Source organism: Girardinichthys multiradiatus, chromosome 7 (assembly GCF_021462225.1).
Source record: "Girardinichthys multiradiatus isolate DD_20200921_A chromosome 7, DD_fGirMul_XY1, whole genome shotgun sequence".
Classification (NCBI taxonomy): Eukaryota; Metazoa; Chordata; class Actinopteri; order Cyprinodontiformes; family Goodeidae; genus Girardinichthys; species Girardinichthys multiradiatus.
The window spans coordinates 17,820,094-17,843,857 of NC_061800.1; the positions used below are offsets into that span (position 1 = coordinate 17,820,094).

The following is a 23,764-nucleotide window of genomic DNA, read 5'->3' on the forward strand; positions in this document are numbered from 1 at the left end:
AGCCAAACTTTCTTGATTTTCAAAGTTACCTGACTGGACAGAAAAAAGCACAATATACTAAACACAGAATGAGGAGAACACAGGGAATGAGGAAATTAGTGGGATGGGTTCTTTTTTGTTGTATTTAGCCATTAAAACTAATGGATTTCTAAACTAAGTTAGCAAACTTCATACCTTCATACCCCCAATACTATATTGCTATTGAACCTCAATGTGTCATATGAGAAAGGTTAAAAAAAAGAAAAAAAAAGCCTCCTCTCCCCATAAAAATGATAAAGCAGTCATTTCCAACAGAAAACATAACAGATTGTATCACAGTGTCAACATTTGTGACATTTATAAACTTTAAACTTCATGCGAAAATGTAATTTTAAGGTTTCAATTTATTTTATGGACGCAGACATGCGCATTCAATGTATTTGCGGCCGAAGAGAGATATACAGCACCTCTGATTTGGATCCGGAACTGGTGTATCAAAGATGTAGCTTGTGATTATGTTACAGCGGTTACACTCTGAAACCAAGTTAAGATCTCTCCAAACACGGAGGAAACACATAACATCATCAAATGTTTGATAAATCAACCCAGATCCCAGTGTACATAAAGAGAACTGCACACGCACATACAGTAGCAAAACGTCATAATTTCTTTCAAACAGAAAGCATCTTAACTATCCACATTCTTGGGGGATACTGGTTTTTGTGGTCTTGTAGCATAAATGCTACAAATCTGCCATAACAGCTTAAAAACCCAACGAAAATATTTTGATTGGGGGATTAGCTCCCTTTTTCTCCACAGATGGACAAAACCCAAATTCTTTGATTTTAAGTCTATTACAGTTAAAGTTAACAGAAAACATGTAGATGAGTTTAAAGAGGGAAGACTGAAACATAAGGCTGAGAATATTCTTTCAAATAGAGATATTTAGTACCCTCCCACCACAAAGATCAATCGTGAAGGTCCAAGGGAAATGAGAAAGTACTATATTCCAACCAGGAAGTACTTTTTAATACAATACAGTGAAAACAGTAGGGGGTAAATGATGGATTCAGAAACTACAGTGGTTCCTGACATGGTTGCTTTAACCTGGCTAGAAGATTTTGGATGTGTCACTGAGGTGCCAAAACACAACAAAACAAGGCTAACTGTCTTTTATGCAATATATTGTCATTTATGCAAAAAAAATACACATTTGACAGGTAAAACAGTATCTACATGATGTAAATGTGTGGAAATGTAGAAAGGTAAACGGGTGTGAATAATTTCTGGAAGCACTGCAGGTGAAGCTCACAGGACCATATAAATACAACAGGTTCAAGGTACGAGATCACAAAGTGGGAGCCAATACACAACCCTGGACAAATAATATAAGCTTGTGTGTGAGGATAACCCCGGGGATGTACCAAAATCACAGTTGCGCCCTGCAGTTCCAGTTGAAATGTATAATCCATTTTTAGGTGAGAAAAGTACATTTTAAAATTCATTAACTGCTTTCAAAAACAATGAAACGGCTTATTTGTTGTATTTATGTTTAAAATTTGTTTTGGTGTTCTGGCTCTAAAATTTTATATTTGCCTTAATTGACTTTTCAAGTCACTTTTTTAACCATAAATATTTGAAAAAATAATGAATGGCTACAAACCAAATATTTCACAAGTGTCAAAATGAAGAAAATGTGAAAAGTGGCAACTGTTTCCTGCCTGTAAATGCTCCACAAATCTTCAGCAAAGATGTACTGCCTAAGAAAGATAAATGTCTCGAAATGTAAATCTCTGACAACAAATATGAAGCACAAACACGGTACTGATTTTAGGAAAAGCTATACACTAACAACTACTGATATCGAATACTTCCAGAATAAAAAAGATGTCAATAACGTGAAACGATTGAAAGAAAGGCAGCGGGGAGGGCAAATTTATTTATTGAGCAAATTATAGCACAACAAAGACAACGTACCTTAGCCTAGAAGCATTCCACTCTGAGAGGAAAGCTAACATGTTGTAGAGCAACGTGATGACCAACGTTTGCTGTACTGATGTTTAAAAATGAGAAAAGGAGGAAGTAATGGGATTATTAGGCAGAAAAACCACCAACATAGAATGCAATTTTCCTGAAGTTATTGTTGGTATTTTGATGTGCATTACTCAGAGTGCTGCATGTGGAAGAAAAAGTAGTAAGCCTGCTGAGGAACATTATTTTTCATTTTAAAGGAATGGTTCTATCCAGTAGCTAATGTAATTTTTGTCTTCAATCATAACAGCACATACCAGGATGACAAGTGCAACCCACCAGCTAATTGCTGAAATAAAATAAGGCTTTTTAAAAGAATAAAAAAATAAACAAAAAGGAGGGAAAAGAATGATTCACATCTTTTTCAAAATACACAATAATTGCATCAAATTCAGTCAGATATACAGTATTTGGCTGTGTGGGTTGATATGAGAAAAAGGGAGTTTGGAGCTGAACATGTTTGGCAAGAGTCAAGCTACAGAGTTTTTCCACTAGCCTGCATGGTGCCTTTTGTGCTGCATTCTTCTCCACATTCCCCCCTTCAACACATTATAAAGACAGAAACTCTGAGATCCACCAGTACGAGTGCAGGGTCACAGTTTCTGGTCTGTCAGTCACACAGGCCATCAGCTTATTGTCTTTGTCTACTACAGGAACAGCCTCCAGCCATATCAATCATCTTTATTATCATGACTTAAAAACCTTTGTTGTTTAACTTTTTGCCTGGGCTCTCTCTTTATCCTGCGCTCCAATCACGATTTCATGGGCAGTTCAGCCGGGCCAATGGGGCGGTTGAGTGGGCAGGAGGAGGAGGCTTTTAACCTGCTGCATCTGGTGCTTTCCCACTGCTCACTCAGTGGGATGTGGTCACCTTGCTTTAAAAGGCTGATGGGGGGGGGGGCACCCAGGGCTTGGTGAAATGTGCTCGTTTAAACATCTCACTTAGGTAGTTTTCCTTTCAGTGATTAAGAGCAAGCACCTGTCTGGCAGAGGGAGGTGGAATTAAAATCAGCCAGGATCACAAAACAAAGCGTGTTTGTGTGTTCCCCTAGAAAGCTGATTTTCATGTATGCAAGGCACAATAGGAGCATTTGTGTACCTTTTTGGTGAGGGCCACGCCATCCTCACAGTCTAACACGGCGCAGTCAACATCCAGCAAGGCTAGTTTCTTCAATTTTCGTTCATCATTGCCCGGGCAGTAGAGAACTGCCCTACGGGGGATGTAGCGCAGCGAGGAGCCTGGAGACTGATGGTGATGACAGCATGCTTGAGTATACAACTGCCAGACTGCAGGCAGGAGCCAGCCGTTCTTCCTGTCAACACAGATATATACAAACGTAAGTGCACACTGGCACATGGGCATGTGCATACCTTTTTGAATAGTGCACACTTAAAGCAAAATCAGGCATAAAGTGTTCTGGATTTCATCATGTTACAACCACAAAGATTAGATTTTTAGATAGATTTTAAAACAATGTTCTGAACATCACAGAGCACCATTCAATCCATCACCAGAAAATGAAAACGGCATATCTACCAAGACATGGCTGTCCACATAAACTGTAAGGTCAGGGAAGGAGAGCATTATTCGGAGAAGCAATTAAGAGGCCCATGATAACTTTGGAGGAGCAGCAGAAATCCACAGATCAGGTGGGAAAATCTGTCCACGGTACAACTATTAGTTGTTGACTCTACAAATATGGTGTTATATAAAAGTGGCAAAAGGAAAGCCATTGTTGAAAGAAAGGCATAGGATGTTTTGCTTGCAGTTTGTCATAAGGTATACACTTGACACAACAAACATGTCGCAGACTCTAGTCAGAAGATACCAAAGGTAGGAAATTTTGATCTCCATGCAAAACACTTTGTATGGGGAAAACACTGCACATCACCTTGAGCACACATGTCCCAAAGTGAAACACTCTGGTGGCAGCATCATGCTGTGGGACGGCTGTTCCACAGCACGATGCAGGAAAGCTGGTCAAAGTTGATGGGAAATAGATGGAGCCTACAAAAAACGTGAGACTGGGGCGGAGGTTCACCTTCCTGCATTGCAACAACCCTGCAGTGCAATGACCACAGATACAAAGGAATGGCTTAGATCACAGATGTCAAACTGAAGTCTTTAAGGGTCATAGTCCTGCAACTTTTAGATGTGTCGCAGCTTCAACACAGCTTCTGTAGAAGTTGATGGTTTGTTGAGTAGGTAATTTAGTTATTTGATTCAGGTGTCTTGGATACAAGGTGTTTAGGTCAAAGCATGTTCATGTGTTAGATTTACCCAGTCAGCATAGTGCTAGAAACAGGCAAGATGATTGTTGTTTATTATGCCTCCTAACGCTAAAGCTCTGCAATGCTAACCCTGAGCTGCTTGTTCCGACTGTGACATCACCACGCTTTAAATCTGCCCGCCATCTTGTGAGTCCATACTTGGGTTTTGTTGGTAGTCGGTTGTTCACTGTGATGGCTCAGTAACACAGCCTCAAGAATCAAATATCCAAAATTTTATTGATTTCTATTTTAGGGAGTGATTTTTAAGCATTACGTTTTATTTTATTTTACTCTCCCTTTTTGTTTGCATTATAGACTGGTTGTTTGGCTGGTTGTTAGCATTAGACCTAATTTGGCCTTATTCCAAATTAATCATAACACACCTGGGTTTACCACATACATAATCTATGCTGAACTGTTATTTTATTAGTTATTAGTGTTTCAGTTTTTTTTCTTCTTTGTCCCTTTTAGTAGTAATATAAGTTTCATATGTTTCTTAGACTTTTCCTTTGCAGATCACCTCTTCTTGGTTACAGTGGAAATTTGCCATAAGCTGTTTTTAAAGTAATGAGGAGATGTTGACTTGCAAACTTTTTAGGAACGAATTAGACGTCTTTAGAGGCTGGTATCCAACAGTAACAAGTAATTACAGTATCATATAGTACACGGAAATGTTGGTTTTCAAGGCTTGGCTCTTGACAACAAAACAAAAGACATATTCAGTTACTGATGTTACTTCTGAACAGCTTATTATTGCTTTTATTTTCTGGTTTTAATATGGTCATCATTATTACTACATCCATACTAAATTCTCTCAGTTTTTGAAATATGTAACACAATATTTGCTTCCATAACATGATGTGCACAAACAAAGCCATACAACTGTGTTATTTTCTCAAGCAATCTAGATCTTTAACAACGGGCCTGATAAATAAATGCACGTTAAGCATCAGATATACCTAATTACAGTGGCAAACAGTATCTCCAGCCAATAACTCTCTGAATATGAGAAGGCCTCACAGGGTTCTTAGTGGTAGATAGTGCCCCTCTTTATCTGAGCTGGGTAGAAGAAAGTGAGCACGAGAAGGGCTATATGTTAAATAAGGGGGCTGAGTTATTCTCTTTTCTTGTCTTTTGCTCTCTAAAGGAGCTTAAGTGATTTCAATAGCCACTTAATCCTGTCAACTACGCCTCCCCATGCCCTCCAGACCCAATAAAGCCTAATCTACACAGAGATGTTGCAGTTGGAGCAGGCAGTTAGAACCAATTTAGAATGCTTCAAGCACTTCAGTGCTTCCAGGCATAAAGCCTACCCACCAAATGCTTGGGGAAAAGCAACAAAGATGAGACAATAGACTTTGGACAAAACCATGCAAGCTATTAGACAAATAAATCACAAAAAATAATAATCTATACTACAGGTAAAATATGTATTAAACACATTTGTTTAGCTTAAATATTTCTAATTGACTTAGAATTCATACCAGATGTCTTCAACAACTCAAGTGATCTACACATACAAGGAAAGGGAATTAATTTGCAAATGAAGTGATGGGTAAAAATTTTGAATAACATGTTGAAGATCTATAGAACAACACATGATGCAAAGAAAGTCAATAGAGCAATTGAAATCTGTCAGCATTTATAAAGTATTCCAGCTGCTAGCACAATTGAATATTGACTGGTTTAAAAATAAAAGGTGGCCTATAAAAATATTTCTTATTACCACAGTATTGCACAGAGTGGTGATAAAAGCAGAGACATTGTCTCAAGAAAGTCTTACTATTGGAAAGCACACTAATGGCAATGGCTACAGCTTCATTTCTAAACATCTGGATGTTCCAGTGAGCACCACTGGAGCTATAACCTGGCAGTGGAAAAACATAATTTCACCATAAACCAGCCACTGCCAACCTCATAAGATTTCTGACAGAAGAGTCCAAGGAATAATCAAATGAGTTGTCCAAGAGCCAGGAGCACTCACGGAGCTCCAGAGAGACCTGCAAATGGCAGGTTAAAGTTTTCGCTTGAAAACAACAAATAATGCACTAAACTAATGCACTAAACCGCAAGAGCCTCTTTGCACGTTTACTGCTCAAGACTCCACTGGTGAAGAAAAATCATAATGAAACCTGTTTGAGGTTAGTTGCAGGGGAATTGGACTAGCCAATTAAATACTGGGAGACTATAGTCTGGTCAGATGATTCCAAAATGTAACTGTTTTGATGTCATTGTATACACCATGTTTGGAGAAACAATGGCCCTGCATATCACCCCAAAAGCCCATCATGACTAACTTTTGTTTTGGTTTTGTTTAGGGTTTTCTCAAAAATAGATATTTCACAAATAACAAACTGTGATTCAATGAGTTGGTAATCAGGGTAGAATAATCTTGCCCAGATTTGACTCATCCATATTTTAAGGTTTTATATTTTCTTCAATGGTGGTGCTAATGCCAAAAAGCATAAAAAATTTATAGCTTGTTTGTGTTCAAAAGCAGATTCACTAATGTAAAACTGTTTTGGTGTACATTTTTCCAGTTCCATTTCAAGTTCAGATTTAAATATTTTAGAGTATGAATTACAAATCATCAAATGAAGCCCAGGTTCTTCAAAAGATAAAATAAAATAAAATCAGTTAAACAGCCCTTTAGTTTGGCACTGATGGGAAGCTATTAATCAGATGATAACTTTAACATTGCTAGCCACTAATGGTTAGCCAGTTACATATTACAAACGCTTAAAATCTTGTTTGTCACTCTGTTACCATTTTTTTTTTCTATTGGATACCCAACAAGCTGCAGCAATAACAATTTAAAATGTGTCAGATACTGTATGCTTAATGCTTTTGTTTTTGGCAAGCCCCATGAGCAGCCTTACTTACTGACTTGGTCATCACAACAGGGCAGCTCAATAACTACTTCCTTTCCTACTTTAAAAGAGTCTTAAACATGGTGTCAAACTTCAAGGACTCACCTTAAAATCTGGAATTTAAAATAGCTTACATTTATTTCAACAAAAAGTCAGGGGCTGACAGCAAATGGAGACCACTTTGCGAGACAGACTTGAATTTGACAATGAAGAGTAAACTATTATGAGATGTCATGCAAGGTCTCATTACCCCTCTTCTTTAATAGAGGCAATACTACAAACAAGCCTCCCAAACACAATCTACCTTGCAACACTGCATGCATTTGGAATGAGCCATAACGTGACCATGGCGCTTCTAAAATGTACAGAGAGTGTTTACATAATACCATCTGGCTGAAATTTTCTAGGTTATCAGAAATATAAACATAGAGTTTATATGTTGGTTTTCTATCATTTACTCACAATGACTTTCTAGAAAAATATTTGACAATTAAACTGTTTAAATGTTGGTAAAGGTTTGTAACGGACAAATATAACATTAATCTATAAAAAGGAAACAAAACACAAACATGGATCATGATAAAAGTTCATGCTTCCTAAAAACTATATGTGAGGGAGGTAATTCAACACAATTTTGACTTGTAAACCAACTGCTGGTCAGCTGTTTTATCACTTCAATGATCCTATCAGAAGTGTGAATGGAAACTGATAAGGAGCCCTAGAAGGTATGCAGTTCTTCTCTCCAGTAGGTGAGTAGAGTCGGGGAGACCCCAGGACTCGTTTCAGAGGTGCCTTATCTTATTATTTGCTTCCTTTTTTTTTTTTTTTTTACATCACAGGTTATCATAACACGGGGCTGTGTGGCTGTACTGCAGCTGTAAAGTGGTTCGATCTGGCCGCAGTGGCAATGTTTACTAGTCTGAGATCAGATGTAGCTGTATAGTTAGTGGGGTTATTTATTGCTGGAAGGGACTGGTTCTTATTAACAGACAGACCGCAGCAGACAAAGCGCCACAGAAAATGGAGGAGGATGGTGGTAAAAATTCAACACAGGATGAGTGGTTCCCAGGTAACAAACGACCAACTGATCTTCAGTACAGCAGAAATGCCTCTGATGATCTGACACTCTTGTTGCAACATATCTGTACAGCCTGGGTACAAGACATCCACCTTACAACACACATAACTGGACTGTGTATCTTATCTCATACCAGTTAATTATATCAAACTTCTTATGTTTGAAAATACTCACCATTTAATCCTGAGCTGTCAATACTATTAAAAAGCAGCTCGGAAAATGATTTATATCAGTTTGAAAGTCTGCAGTTGAGAGTATTGACAGACTTAGTTATTTCAAAAAAGAAGATAATGAGGAGGAATTTCCAACTGGCAAATACATGTAGAGATGGCCCTGACTTAATAAAAGCAAACTGGAAATTAGGATGTACTTATTTTAATTACTGCAAAGCTATAAGTAAAACTAGCAATGTTTAATTATCTTCACAGACTGCAGGGTGTTGTATCTGTTTGAATAAGAAGAATTATGGTGAACAACATCAACAAAACTGCAATATTTACTACGGTTCTTAAAAGTCCCAGTCTTCTTAAACTAAGAATAGATTTTTTAATGTGTTATATTGTAACTGGTTCAAAACAACAAAAGTATAACAACACACTGTTCCTACAGTTTAAATGGCTTTTAATGAGATGTGAGTAAAAGTGCCTCAGTGACTGGAGTTTTCTCCTCCTCTTGTCGATGCACATAACTACAAGAAGGCTTCCATACTTTTCCCTCACCTACAACAAAGTCAAATGTTGTTATTTGGAACTATTAGCAGTCATTAGACCAGTTATGGCGTGGGCAATAAATGAGTGCCACCCATCAATCTTATCGAAGCCACACTACACCTGGTAAGCTACAAGTAACATGTCTGACATGTAAATGACTGCAGGCTGACTCTCAAATCCATTTACTCATCAGCTTAACCGGCTAACATCAGGTAGTCATTCCCCGAGTGTACACAGTAGTAAAACCCATATTATCAAACACACCTATTCTACTGAATAGGCATGTTTACTTGAAAACTATGAAATTTAGCATGTGTTTATTCAAACATTTAGCTTAAGCTGATGCATTGAAATCAAATTAACAATACATATTGTTATAGACATCATGATGTTATAGACATCATTACTATAGCTGTAATAATCAATGTATTGTGCAGCAGCAGGAATAAAGCCGGCAAGAAAGGAAGGATACATTGAGGGAAGAATGGAACGGATGAAGGAACAATCGAACAAAAGTAAGGAAAGAGGGAAGAAAAGAACAAATGAAGGAAGGAAGAAAGAAAGGAAGGACAGAGGAAGGAAAGAAAAAAGGAATTAATGAATGAAAGAATAAATCACAGAAGGACGGTCTCCATAAAGCATGTTTCTTTCTTTACTTAACCAGAACTAAAAAATTCCCAAATGAAATTCCAGAAACCCTGATCATACCCTGAGTATCTCGTGCCAAATCATGCCAGATCCAACTGCTAAACATTAGCTTAGGCCAGTTGCAACTATTGCACAGTACCATGAAGACTGTTGACTGTTTCTGCTCGTTTACTGAGATGTCAAAAATACTTCTGGGGTAGTAATGGTTCGAGAGAGGTTAATGTCAAAATGTATAAATTAGAATTTACCTGGAATAGTCTTGATGTATGCTGAGCCAGATTTTCAAAATTCATAATTAATGCATCGCACTATAAAGATCCCAGCCACTGATTATAATGATTTTCTATTATGATTTTGTATTATAGACAGCTTGTAGTAATTGCTTTATTATCATGACATGAAGAACACTATTTCTTGTAACTCTCCTAGAGTCTACATGGCAGCATAATCGCCTAATTCAGGTGCTAATATTCATCCAACTACATGAATTACTGCAGATAACAAGAGGCCCACTCGAAAACAGACTCTCAAGACAGCCTCCCTCTCAATATGTAGATTTTCACAATTATCTCCAGCATGGCGGTGCAGGCAGAAGCTGTGTCTAAAATGCTAAAAATTAAAGATCTGTGTTTCCACCCCACAATAATAAGGTTCTTCTTAATGCATGTACCCCGCTCGGTGGTCTGTGGTGCTTAAGAATCCAGATTAAATTTGGTGAAAGATTAAAAGATGAATAAAGAACAGGGAGGAAATCGATGTTTCTGAAGCACCAACAAGCCCCGCGTTCACAGAAAGCTGTCAGCAGGGAGGAAATAAAATGGTCAAGAAGTCATCAATATTTACCAAGCTACACGTCTACCTGCCTGTCTGATACTTTGCTTTTTACTGCAAAAAAGAAAGCTGAAACATTCCCCCACATCTGCTCCACCTCCCAGCATGATGGTGTAATGTGTATGTCTCTTCCTCAGCTCCCCCACCCCCTTTCACTACACTGCCTCAGAACTGAAAACACAAGTGATGGTATGGAAATGTTGAAAAATTAACCAGAGACATCCAAGACAGGCCAGAGGACAGAATCAAACACTTCTTTTCTACTTCTTTGCCCCCTGCTTCCGTTGCTTGCCCTCCAGCAAGTTGGAAGCCCGGGGTGAGCAATCCATTCCCCTCCAGATTAGACCAGCTGGAGGCTGTAGTGTTTACAATGGCTAGGCTCTTTACAGTGGGAGAAGCAGAAGAGACAATAGCATGCCGGATATGCTACATTTTTATTAATGAACTGCTAGACCTGTATTTTTTAACAAAATATTACAACAAAAACAAATTTTGCTCAGACCTATAAACATGAGCGCCTCCATAACATTAGATGGTGTTTATTTGTGTTACTATTAGGTATGGGCTGGGATTCACACAAACATTTACAACAAAAAACTGCATAGCACGATAAGTTCGCTTTAATTTAAAACAGAAAAGCAACAGTTCTTACCATTTCAGCAATGATAATATACCGATTATAAGAATGTTAGCTATCCAGCACTTGTTGTGGTGATTCTTCTATCATATTGGCACTTCAGCTCTCTTTAAAAAGGAAAAAACTGGGAGTCTAACAGGCTGATATTAGCTGGTTAATTAGTTAGGTTAGGGAGGGGGCGCTCAACCATCATGGGATTTGTAGATTACCAACAGCAGTTTTAGTTTCCACCTCATGAAAATTTGTGTTTACCAGATTAAGAAATGTTTTTATACAGCTGAGTTTGTCTCTCTTGTAAGCGAATGTAGTAGCCCTCTTCCAGCAAGCTAGCCAGTGGTGCACAGCAACAGGTGAGGGAGGGGTAGCGGTATGTCAATGCTTCATACATCCAGAGAAAACTCTGGTCATCAAAGCACTTTCTCTGGCATCTTATTAAAACAGCTCCAGCAGTTTATTTCCCCATACGGCAACAAGAGTAGGTATGGTCCTGGAAGGCCAGATCTCAATAACTTCAAAAATGCGTATATGATTTTTATTGGCTGCTGGTAACAGTAGTCATTGCAACAGAACAATAAAATGCGACATGCATTACTGAAAACTTAAATAATACAATCTTAGTATTATTCTCTTCCTAGAAAAAACAAAGAAAAAAAAAAGATTTGCAGGTTCTTGTACTTCAACGTTTAGTCCAGCACTGTTAATTCAAGTCGTAATCCATCAGAACACTAATTTGTTCTCCTCAAAAGGAGCAACTTTACATTTGAATTAAGTCAATAAGTAGCCTACTTAGAAGTAGGGCTGCATTATATGAGGAAACTTGATTGTGATGTTTTTTCCATCAACACTCTCTATGACTCTTTAGCCACTATCATCTGTGTAGGTGTTGGCATCTAATGCAGCGAGACTCTACCCAATGTAAGCAATAATCATCATAGTCGAAAATTAGTCAGTATGTCTTTTTAATATAGGCTGACGTTGGCACAAATATGAGGTTTTTAATACAAGTGCCAAAGCAGGGACACATTCGCCTTCAAAGTAAAAAATGTTGTTTTTCTTTTTTAAATAAAGCAGTGTATTTGGATTAGAATGTGGAATTAATACTTTAATGAATTTTAAATTTCTGGTTTTTCCATTGACCGCTGCAGATCAGTCTGGAAAATCATAAGGCCTGACTGTGGCTTAGAGGCCTTAAATAGCCCAGGTCTGCAAAAAAATTACTCTAAAGTGAAAAAAAAAAACATTCAGTGGAGTATGTCAATGGTTTAGAAACCACTTTTTTTTTTAATACAAGGTATGCCTTGGTACCAATAACTGGCTCCCTGCCTGAATTGTAACATGATAAAAATGATCATGCAAGCTCCTGACACCCAAATCTGGCTATTTTCCTTTTGTTTGAAATTTCGTTCTACTTACTCAAATTATACAAATAGTCATACACTGTTCTCAGCAAGCCAAATCTAGCAACAATGGCCCTTACAATCAACTAAGCCCTTTCCTTATCCTCCAATCCATGTCCTCTCTCTTCTTTCCAGTCTCATTAGTTCAGGTTTTAGGCCTTAATCTATACAATAAGGTTGAAGGCATGGCAGTTATCTTCACCAGCCAAAGTCTACCTGTAATCCCAGCTCACAAATTGGCATACAATGCTTTAATGCAAGGCCTCTGTCAAAGCCATCTTTTTCTTCCCTTTTTTCATTCTTTCGCATGAAATCAGTTGAACCCACTCCTTTCTTTGAAGAATAAATACGTCTTAATCTGAATCACAGGAAAGGTAAAAGTCACAATGCAAAAGGCCAAATGCTACTGTGTCTTTTTATGACTGCAGCTACATTCAGTTCTGTGTTGTAAAGAAAATTAATCAAAATTCAACACCAAATGTGTGGAGAATACTAATCTTCAGCTAAAGTTTAAAGCAAAAACAAAATGAATTCATCATTAAAAGTTAATAAAGAGGGGCCTTTGAAAGGTCAAGCCAGCCACTCTATTCCAAGAGGGCATAAGGGGGTTAGCTTTCAACTTAGCATTTTTATTGACTCTGGCAAAACAAAATGAGCAGACTCTGAAGAATTGTGCACTCCACATTGGTCATTTAGGCCCTCAGAGCCTATTGTAGTTGTTTGAAATGAATGAAAGGAAACCCCACTGGTGGAAATGCAGTGGAACAGCCCCACAACAGGCCACAACTGTTCCCTTATGCATGAAAGGCAGCCACATAAAAGACAAGATGGACTTCAGAGGTAGGGCCAAAAACAAAGGCAACAAAAGTGCTGATCACGAGGGGATGACACAACTCGTCTCAGCAGAAGGAGCAGGGAAAAAAGAGGCAGAGGACAATAACACTCCCAGCCAAATGACATGTTGAAGAATTGAAAAATCTACACAAGAAGTGTCTTCTCAATTCACTAAACCCACAAGAGCTGAGTGATTGTGGGCTGGACCCCGGTCAAACTGAGGAGCGGGTGGGCAAAAAGCAGCCCACAGCTTTTAACTGTCAAACTTTTCTTTCCAAAATCTTTCGCCATTTTGGCAAACAACTTGGCAAGAGTAGAGAAGGGATGGGGTGATGCCTTTAGTCTGCACACACCAAACCAAATCCCAACCAAGACTAATCAAAGGACGGCGGGTTCCGCTCCTGCAGTTTCCGTTTTGATTTGCTGGACGTCTGTGTGTCTGAGCCATTTCTGTTTGTGGCCTAGGCACAATTATGCTTCTGCCCAAACTCCATGGAAACAGTCAGACGAACAAAAATGTTTTCTCTCACTCAAAGAGCATCCTTGTTCTAGTGATCCACTGTTGCTGATATTAAAGCCAGTAGCTTACAAGATATAGTTAAGGATTTTCTAAAAACATTCCTTATAGCAATTTACACCCTGATGACTTCTCCACTGGGAAAGTCTCTGTCTGTCTGTCTGTCTGTCTGTCTGTCTGTCTGCCTGCCTGCCTGCCTGCCTGCCTGTCTGCCTGCCTGCCTGCCTGCCTGCCTGCCTGCCTGCCTGCCTGCCTGCCTGCCTGCCTGCCTGCCTGTCTGTCTGTCTGTCTGTCTGTCTGTCTGTCTGTCTGTCTGTCTGTCTGTCTGTCTGTCTGTCTGTCTGTCTGTCTGTCTGTCTGTCTAACGTGAAGGACTGTGGGTCCTTAGGACCAGGGGTTGATAACCACTGGTCTAGTGAAAATAATGTCTCATTCCACTGAGGTGGTATCCCGAGGTCTAAAAATATGGCAAGCCAAATAACCCCATTAGTTATGCTCAAAACAACTAATACAAGTCAGTCCTTCTTATATAAATCTTCTTATTTTGCTAATTTAGAAACTGAAAAATTTTAAATGGTGCAGAAAAATAACTTTTAATATTGCTTGTTAATGGTGTCAAATCATAAATATGAACCTGTCTTTTATCCAACTGAATAGTTGCATGTTTGCAACTCTGTATGCAGAAACAGCCCAGCTAAGGAAATAGTTTGGTTACAGTGAAAGATTGCTTGCAGTTTTTACAACTTAGATATATTTCCCTTGAGTATACAGAAGGAGATTTGGAAAAATGATAGTACCATCCACTTTTCTGTGGCTGTCTAACTTGATATAGGTCTTATATTTCTCCAAGTCCATCTCTGATTGGGTGATCACTTCCTCATGACAACTTCGAACTTTAGACTGAACTTTAGAAACTATCAAGAAAGATTTTTTCCCAACTGGGTCAGCGAGGACTGATTAACCTTTTGAGACCCGGTTGGGATAAAGTTTGTTTGTATTTTTGCAATGTTCGTTACACTACATCCTACTATTTTACTTAAATTTTCCTCAAGATTTGTATTTTATTGATTGCGCATCTGTCATTAGCAAATTATTTAGGGGAGTTTACCCTCATTACCTTCAGAATCCTGTGATCCAGAGACCGAAACCAACCAGCCGTCCAATGACCTGGGCCAGAACTGACACCCTGCCTGCCTGAGAGACTCCTAGCCAATTTGCACTGTTGTTTAAGCCTAGATGTTTTCATCAGCCAAGCTCAAAGATATTCAGCTGGTTCTGTGAGTGGTATAACAACTCCTTCTGTGGCCATGTAAGGTGTGTTTTCCTGTTGTAGTGCAGTGGCTCTGTTGCCTAAATCATTTAATAGAAGGGTCATATATTCATCCTGCAGATTGATTTCTAGCTCAATGTAGCTTAATATTGCTATATATTAGGAATATTTTGCTATTACCAGAACTAAATATTTTGTGTTTAACAAGTATTTATCTGCTTAAATACTTGTAAATACCTTTGGCTTGCCATAACTTTAAATATTAAGCACTAGCATAAAATTGTAAAAACAAATATTCCTAACATTAATATAGGTAAAAAGATTTCAACTGTAAATGAGAAAAAAAATGCATCTTTCTGCAAGGCCATTTTCTTAGCTTTAAAATAAAGGCCATGATCACTTGTTGAGTCACAATCCTAACAGGTCACTACAAATAAACGCCCTCCTCTGAAGCAGCCCGAGGCCTATCCCACGATTCTTCACACATACCCGTGGGCCCTTTCACTGGCCATCACCCTGTCTGATTAATGGATCGATGTGGGAATTGATTAGTGAAAAGGAGGTGGGAACAGTAACATAGGTCAAACGTCAATAATGTTGTGGTGACAAAAGGTGGAAGACATAAAATGTCCCAGAGATAGCCTGCAGCCAGACCTCTACCCATCAAAGCCCTGGCAGGGACAACATAAAGGCCTCGGCACATTCTCCAGCCTGCCCTGCCCTCCCTCCTCACCGCTCCTTTTCTCTTGGTAATGCTGTGTGTTAAAGTGGCAGGAACCATTCTGGGAGCTGCTTGTCAACTCACCTTCATAAAACAAGCCGTAAAGCAGCAAATAACAGGCTTATATGGCTTCATTATGCCGGCCATGCAGCGTCACGGCCCTGGGCTGTGGGGTGAGGGGCTTGTGCTGGTAGTGGAGGGGCAGGGAAAATGTTGGCAGAACAACATCTTTCTCGTGGAAATCCGTTGTTCCCAAGCTACCACGTGCATACTAAGAATACAAGGCACTTGACCCCTTAAACTTTTTGTTAACTAAAGAACATAGCAGAAAAGGCACCACTGTCTACCTTTAATTGTTTTGACAGCTCTATCCTAATCATTGTCAAAAATCTACCCTACATATCATGTAGCTTCTGTTCATTTTAGCATTATTTTAAATTATTGCAGTAACTTTCCTTTCTTTCTGTACTATCTCTCTGTAGAAGGATCTGCTGGTCCTGCGCTTCTGTGTTAAGTTGAGCATCTTTCATTGTCAGAGCCAAGGATGAAACTATTACTGCCATTAACTTTGTGTACTCTCTTTGTTTTTCTTTCCCATTGAAATTACTCCTGGTTTAATGGGATAAGAAGTATTTGAAACTAATTCGAACTGATCTGGATTCTATATAATTAAAAATAAAATGCCTTTCATGTAAAGTGCCCTGGAATAAGATATGCTGTGAAGTACTGCAATATAAATTGATTAAATGAATGTAATGAGTGAAATGACAAAAAATAGAGCTTTTTGACAAAGATTACTTATAGCAATGCATAAGCAGTGATCGTGTAATGCGAACATTAGGAATGAGCCAGATGGAGCATGGATATGTGACAGTAAACCTTTGGCCACAGCAGGGTTGTGCATGAGAGAAATTCTCATTTATTTCATGCAAATATCTTTAGCTTGTTCCACAGCCTGACAGCGGGGGTAGCAACATGGTCAATACTTCAGGTTGTATCTCCAAAACAAACATCTTTACTTATTTTTTAATAGTCAGCCTGGTCAACCAGGGGTGCATTAGCAAATATGCATTTAACAGTGTGCTGTGAATTCAGAGTAGCGGCCCATTCCGTTCCCTTGGGTAAAAACCCCATTCTTGTTTCCAAAGGATTTGCTTGGTACGCTTGGAATAAAGATTTATCTTTTGTTTAAATATGAGGAGTAAGCATTATTCTACATATAAATGATGAAAGGTCTGTTAAAGATTAAAGCTTCAACAAAAACTATAAACAGCCTGCTGATATTAGCAAGTCAAATATACAGCAGAGAGGGTTTGCAGAACATCTGGTGAGCAAGCTTACACTATAGCTTCACAAAGGTAAATTTCCCTATGTGTGCTTATCTGTCATGTGCGCAGTCCCAGCCATGTTGAGATTGGTTGCGTATCTCTTTAACAAGGCTGTGAGGCAGCAGCACAAGAACAATCACTGTGATCAGTGTTTAGTTAATTGCCACCTCAATCAGCATTAGCACTCTCTAACCTGGGGGGGGGGGACTGCACACTCATTTCGAATGTTGACACTTGTTCTCTGAGGGGTGGGTTTCAGTGTCAGGATTACAGTGCACTGGAGAGAAGAGGCAGATGAGAGGCGGAAAGCCCGCCGCACAACTCATGTCACTGATTCTGTGTCAGGGGGAGAGAGGAAGAGACAGGGAGCTGGAGAGGATTGACTGGTGTTTACTTTTAAGCAGCCTCTCAAACAATGGCAAACCAAAGAAACCAGCATGCAATGGACCATCTCCTCCTGACACTCTCTCACGGATCAACAAATTCATCCCCCCCAACAAGATGCAGAGGGATAAAGTGTATGTCATATGATCCCACACCGGTCATATGGCCTAATGGCGCCTACTTGGACACAAAACTCCACAACAAAAACCACACATAAGGTTGGCAAGGCTTCAATGTTAAAACAGTAACACATATGAACAAACACAATATAATCATTACACACATTTGGCACGAGGCCAGACAGACTCAAATGTGTCGCCAACCATATGGACGCACATATCCTGGGCTAATCTTAACAAACACGGCAACGCAGACGCATATTCGCGCCTGCCCAGACACACATATCCAGACCGCTGAACAGCGATGCCATCTTGAGCCCCCTGGATCACCGGGGCCATCTGACACCGTGGAGCCTGAATGCATTATGACTGGCAAGGTGGCTGCACTTTCCATCTCAACGCTGTTACATAACCCTCCTTGATATGAATGCATTAGCAGCATTAGTTCTGCAGGTGAGAACACTTCGCACTGCTCATAAATAGCACTGCCTCAAATTGACACAGTGGATAAGGTTGCTGTAAGATGAGTGTATGTAAAACAATTATGGCTGCATTCTTAAGGGTTTATGAGCATATCCATTTTTGTCAAGAAAGCTACTGCAATGAATAATACATAAGAATAATGGCTGCTACATAGGGATGTATTAACCAGTCGGCTAGAGATTGGATTCTGACAAGTTTTCCTCGATCGGCACTTATTAGTAGGCCAAATACTGCAAAATAAGATTTTTTTCCCCCACCTATTCACTCAATTTTTCAAAACTAAGAACTCCCAGCATTTATTTGTGTAAAAATGTATCAATCAACAACATGTACTTTGATTTATGTTTTATTTAGTTTTATAAAAATCTAATAAAAGGGATATGTGCTTTTATGTATGAACCGGGATAATTTTCTGTTGGATTTCTATCAAAGAACCTGCTGCATTTTATTTTCTATTATGTGCCATATTCCTTCAGAATAAAAATCGGAATAGGTCAAAATGAGAATCAGCAGGTCAGAACGAAAAAGAAAATTGGAAATTGGTATCAGCCTAAAACTCTGACCAGTGCATCTCTACTGGTAGCCTCTGCAGGTGTACGGGAATTTGTTGGTAGGTTAAGATGTAAAGCATTTACTAACTTTGTAAATTAAGAAAAGGAAATTTACTGCCATGGCTAAACGGCCAAAAACACTACTTGACAAATGTAACTATTTATTCCAGGATTTGATTCTGTGATGGACATGTGCACAACTGATAATATAACTAAGATGAGATCATTTAAATATTTGGCCTGCCATGTGAAATGCACTGTGTCAACTGTGATTTTACACACACTCAAGCCCGACTTAAACCACAGCCCAATCCTTCCTCAGACCTGGGGAAAAGAAATCTGGCTGACGGGTGAACTGCAAAGATCCCCTCAGAAGACCAAAACATGATGAGGTGTTATCTGACTGAGGTTTGGACAAAAACAAAAACAGGACATCTGTGACATTTGTCCTGTTTTCTCTCTTGTGGTGTGTGAGTCATAAACAAGCATAGGGGGAAGTTTTGGATCATATTCCATTTAATTAATAAACCGAAACCAAAACAGTCACACTCCAGCCTAAATCTACCTCACACCTTTCCAAGTAAGTTACCTCTGCCCCCAAGTGGTTGAACACAATAACTACATGTGCTTGCAAAGTTAATTCAAATTGGAAAGTCCAAATGTTTATTGCAATTAAATGCAATTTACTATGTATCTGTTTAAAATGTACTACGATGCTCACATGTCTCATTGTGAGTTTTAAAAATTACCAAAGAAAGGTTTTACAAATTAGGAAGGATCATAAGGTGGTGCAATAATCTTCTTTGTGAATTTTCTTTTTTCAAGTTAAGGAAATCTCCTGAGTGTGAACCTAAATATATGTTTTAAAATAAGAGCCTACCTTGTTTTTATAAAACAATTTTTAGCAAAAACTGGTAATCAAAAAGTGCAAGAAAAGATATAGATAAATCACCATTCCTGTGTGTCAGTACTGAATGGGCAGGCACTTTAAGGAGGAATTTGAGGTAATAAAGCTGATGCTCCCTATAGTGTTATAATGACAGATGCTTCATTCTTTTACCCAACAGGGATGCCTTTTGCCCTCAACTTCTGCCCAGCCCCAAGCCTTTAATTAAGACTGGCTTAGGCCTGACTGATCCTGACACACCAGGAAGTTTCTTCAAAATCTGACTGCCAAAACCAAGGAAGTATTATATAGGCCAGCACCCCCCATAGAAACTCCCAGTCACTCTGCAAAGTCCACATAAAGGCGACTGTAAGCTGAAAGCCCCTCTAGTCAGTCTGTGGGCCCCAGTATTAATAAGTTTGGCTTTGGCATTTTCCAGTAACCCTTAACTGCAATATCTAGATTTTTCCTAATCTTTATGGTATTTTGAATTTTTTAAAACTGCAGTATACTATGTAGGTTGACAGTTTTCATACATGTTGGATGGTTCCATATGTAACACAAATAATTTGTTAATTAACTAATGCAAAGTCTGTTTAAATCTTATATAGTAGTTTGTCCACATCAGATCGCCTCATCATGAAATGAGCAGCACATTTCCTGCAGAAAAAGCAGTAATGCATGGAGGAAGCTGCAGTAGAACTGTGAGATTGTCAGTGTCTGGGTTCGGCGGGTGTTGTGAGCCTCATGAAGAGAATTTCTGTTCCATCTTTCTGCATAACACAGCCATGAAAGAGAAGGAGCTCAGCAAACACTTGCAGCATTTCATGGGTTTTAAAATTGCTCCAAATCAGAATTGTTTTACAAATAAAATGCATACAAGAATACAAATCATCCAGGGACTTTAAAATGGTTGATTAAAAGCTGAAGTTTATTTCACACTCCTAAATCTGACAAGAGGATTGATTCAGGGCTTGTCTACAGCTGATTTCATCTTTCGCCCAGTCAGACAGCTTTTTTGAAGCGTCTTGCATGTATTATTGTTAGAAAGCTTTCATAAATAACCAAAGCTGTCATCAATACTCATACTTGACAAGCCACAGCAATAACACACAAAACATTTACTCTCTAGACCTTTTTTTCATACACAGTGGTAGCATTATTTACAAATTTCAGTTACTAACTTGTTTGTCTTGCATTTTAGAAATACCTAGAGCTCCAAATCCAGCTGGTTCTTTTGCTTTAACAATTAAAACATTATACAAACCTAAACGGTACTTCCTATTTGGACATGACTTTCTTCTCTTAAAAACAAATGCATGGGAATAGCTTTTTAACTTTTCTTAAAATATTTATAATTAAATTAAAAAATGCAGACACTTTGACAGAAACATTGCATGCACCCCTGCCGTTTTTCCTAGTAATTTGATATAATTAAACATTACATTTTTAAGCAGCACTATGTGATCATCAAAATCGGTATAAGTTGTCATACATCAGTCTCGTGGTGGTGCAGAAGTGCAACATTAACAGTTGTAGAGTGTGAATAGATGAAACACTCAGAAACAAAAACACAAACCCAACCACAGTGTGGAAAGTGATAGGGAAAAAGCGAGCCCCTGCGTTGCCCTGTTGCTCCACTAAGGGTGGGGTGTGGGTGGGTTCCTTCCCTTACTGGGAGGATCATGGAAACTTTGCTCAAAGTCCCTTTTGAATTTTTGTTTTGCACCAACTCATTTTAGGAACACATAAGAATAATGGGTTTCTATAATATATGGAAACAAAGACACTAGAGTAATTTCAAATTATATTTTCAGAAAAAAAAAAAAATCTTTATTTTAGCAGGCAATAGACAAATTATTTACTGGGGTCCTTTTTACACAAGCATCCTGGAACACAGAGATGGATCTGGTGCTGGTCATTTCGGCTCTTTGTGATTTAATGTACTTACAGTTTTGGACTTTTCATGCATACATTTTTAAAAAGGATCTGTCTGACATGGGAATTCTCTGCATCATTTGTATTGACATGTACCCCTCTGAACCTCTTTCTATCTGCTTTAACAATTGATAAATAAAAGTCATTTTCCCTAATCACCTCATCATCTTCTGCATGGAAATGTGTTTTTGTGACTCCAGTAAATACATCCTACCATCTATAGGCTGCTTAAGAGTTTTGAGTTTAATCAGGCGTCAAACATTTTCATATTTCATAAAAATCAACAGGCTGAAGAGGGGATTAGAATCACAGCCAATGGAAATGGACTCAATTTAATATGGTTAAGCCCAATTCTAAATTAAGCTCAATTCTAAGTGCTGAGCAGGTTGTTGTGTTATTATGGACTTGTGAGCCCAAAACACCGAGAACAATAAATTAAACTGAAGTGGTTACAGTTAGTTTAGTCAGCCTTTGTGGCGTATGCAGATTATCGAGGATGTTTAAAAGAGCAGCACTCCTCTCATTATTGCCTTTATCCTGATCAGTTCAGCAAATTCATGACCAGTACTTTCTTTGGAGCTGTTCAGGGTTGTTTCTGGGGCTACAACACTCTGTAAGGTCAGGTCTACTTCAATCTAACCATGTCACTGCCTGCCAAATAACAGTGCAAAAAACTGGTCCATTACTGCAACACATTTAACGAGCAGGGAAGATATCACGTACAGGACGTCATTAAGAAGATTCCATTTGAAGTTCACAAACCCTTTCCTGAACAGCACAGAATGGGTGTTGGCATATTGTTACTGGAAATGCCTGCTGATTGACACAGGGCATGATGGGTGTCGTGCTGCAGACTGTTTTGACTGGACTGAAGCCTAATGATCAAAGAGTGACTCAAACTGTTGAAGTGAACATTTCTATAGACGTTACAGAGACAGTAGGCTTCTCTTTTATACTTTCACAACATCCAAAGACCTTAAATGTCAATCTCGTAGCAAAAGTGGAATTTTAGGTTTCTGGACAGTTTAGCAGGTGGTTGCAGGGTAGCCCTCCTCTACCAACACCCCTCCCTTCCCCCTTTGTAGTAAAGCTGAACTTCAAAAGAGTCTTATCACTGTCACATTCCCTTGGAAAAGAACACAGAAATAGAGACCGGATGCAAAAGCTTACACTAGGTCAGGCTAACACACGGAGTAAAGTGTAGAAATGCTTTGAATTTTGGCTTGTAAAGGGAAGAGCTCCTGTATAGGCCTCTTGACCTTCCTACTTAACTTCCTTCCTGACAAGTGAAGGAATGCTGTGTCAGATTTAATAAATTGGTAGGTGCATGCATTTCAAAGTTCTCTCAGAAGTCTAATTTAGTAAAGATGAGATTTCAAGAGCAGTTAAGGTAGTTTGGTGGAATAAAGTATGTACCATAAGTAACAATTTAAAAATCCTTCCTAAAATTACTGGGCACTTTTTGACATCTTTAAATGCATATTTTTAATATTGATATTACACAGCATACGCAGCAACACAATAAATAAAAACATTTTTTTTTTAAATCACACACCATTAAACTTTCTGTGGGAGTGTAAAAACCCAAAAAGAAAATTAAAATTCAAAAGAGCTTCAACGATAGGACATGCTCTTTGATGAATTTAGGGATTGTATGCCAGTAAAGTATATTTTTGTGCATGTAAATATAGGCAAAATGGCACCCAACCTAAAATGATCAAGCAGCTATTCAAAATGTTTTTTATTTGTTTGGTGTTTTTTGCTGTGTGCTCTACTGTAAGAAACTGACTAAATATATGCTTTTGTGGAGAGGCTCTGAATTGCCCAGGTCAAAAGTGCATTTTATTAGAAAATTCTTGCCTGACTGGATCTTTTTCTAAGAATCTATTCACCATAGACAGGTTGTCAAGTGGGTTGGGATGGCACCAGGCTAGAGCCCATCTCTAGCAGGCAATGGACAAGAGACTTGATACATGATGGACAGGTTGCTAGTCCATCGCAGGGCAACAAAAAGGGGCAAAAAACCATGTACACATAACTCACACCAAACAGCGATTTACAGAGACCAATTAACCTGGTATTCATGTGTTTGGGCCGTAGAAGGAAGTCGGAGTACATAAAAAAAAACAACAAAAAAACTACGTGTAGAGGTCATGCAAATTCCACACATCAAACCACCCAGCAGGGATTTTAACCAACAACCTTCTTGCTGCAAGGCAACGGTGTGCAGAGCCCCTTGCCCCAACCACTTTAACAATTTGCATATCCACAGGGATGTCAC

The 23,764-nt window shown here is 38.8% G+C and overlaps 1 protein-coding gene across 1 annotated transcript in view; it reads right to left on the minus strand.

Moving 5' to 3' along the window:
• Nucleotides 1-23,764, minus strand: part of clybl (citrate lyase beta like) — a 75,490-nt gene that overhangs the window by 29,847 nt on the left and 21,879 nt on the right. Inside the window, exon 2 of the mRNA XM_047370838.1 lies at nt 3,110-3,323. Coding sequence (XP_047226794.1) covers nt 3,110-3,323 — 214 coding nt within the window. The remainder of the gene's footprint in view (nt 1-3,109; nt 3,324-23,764) is intronic.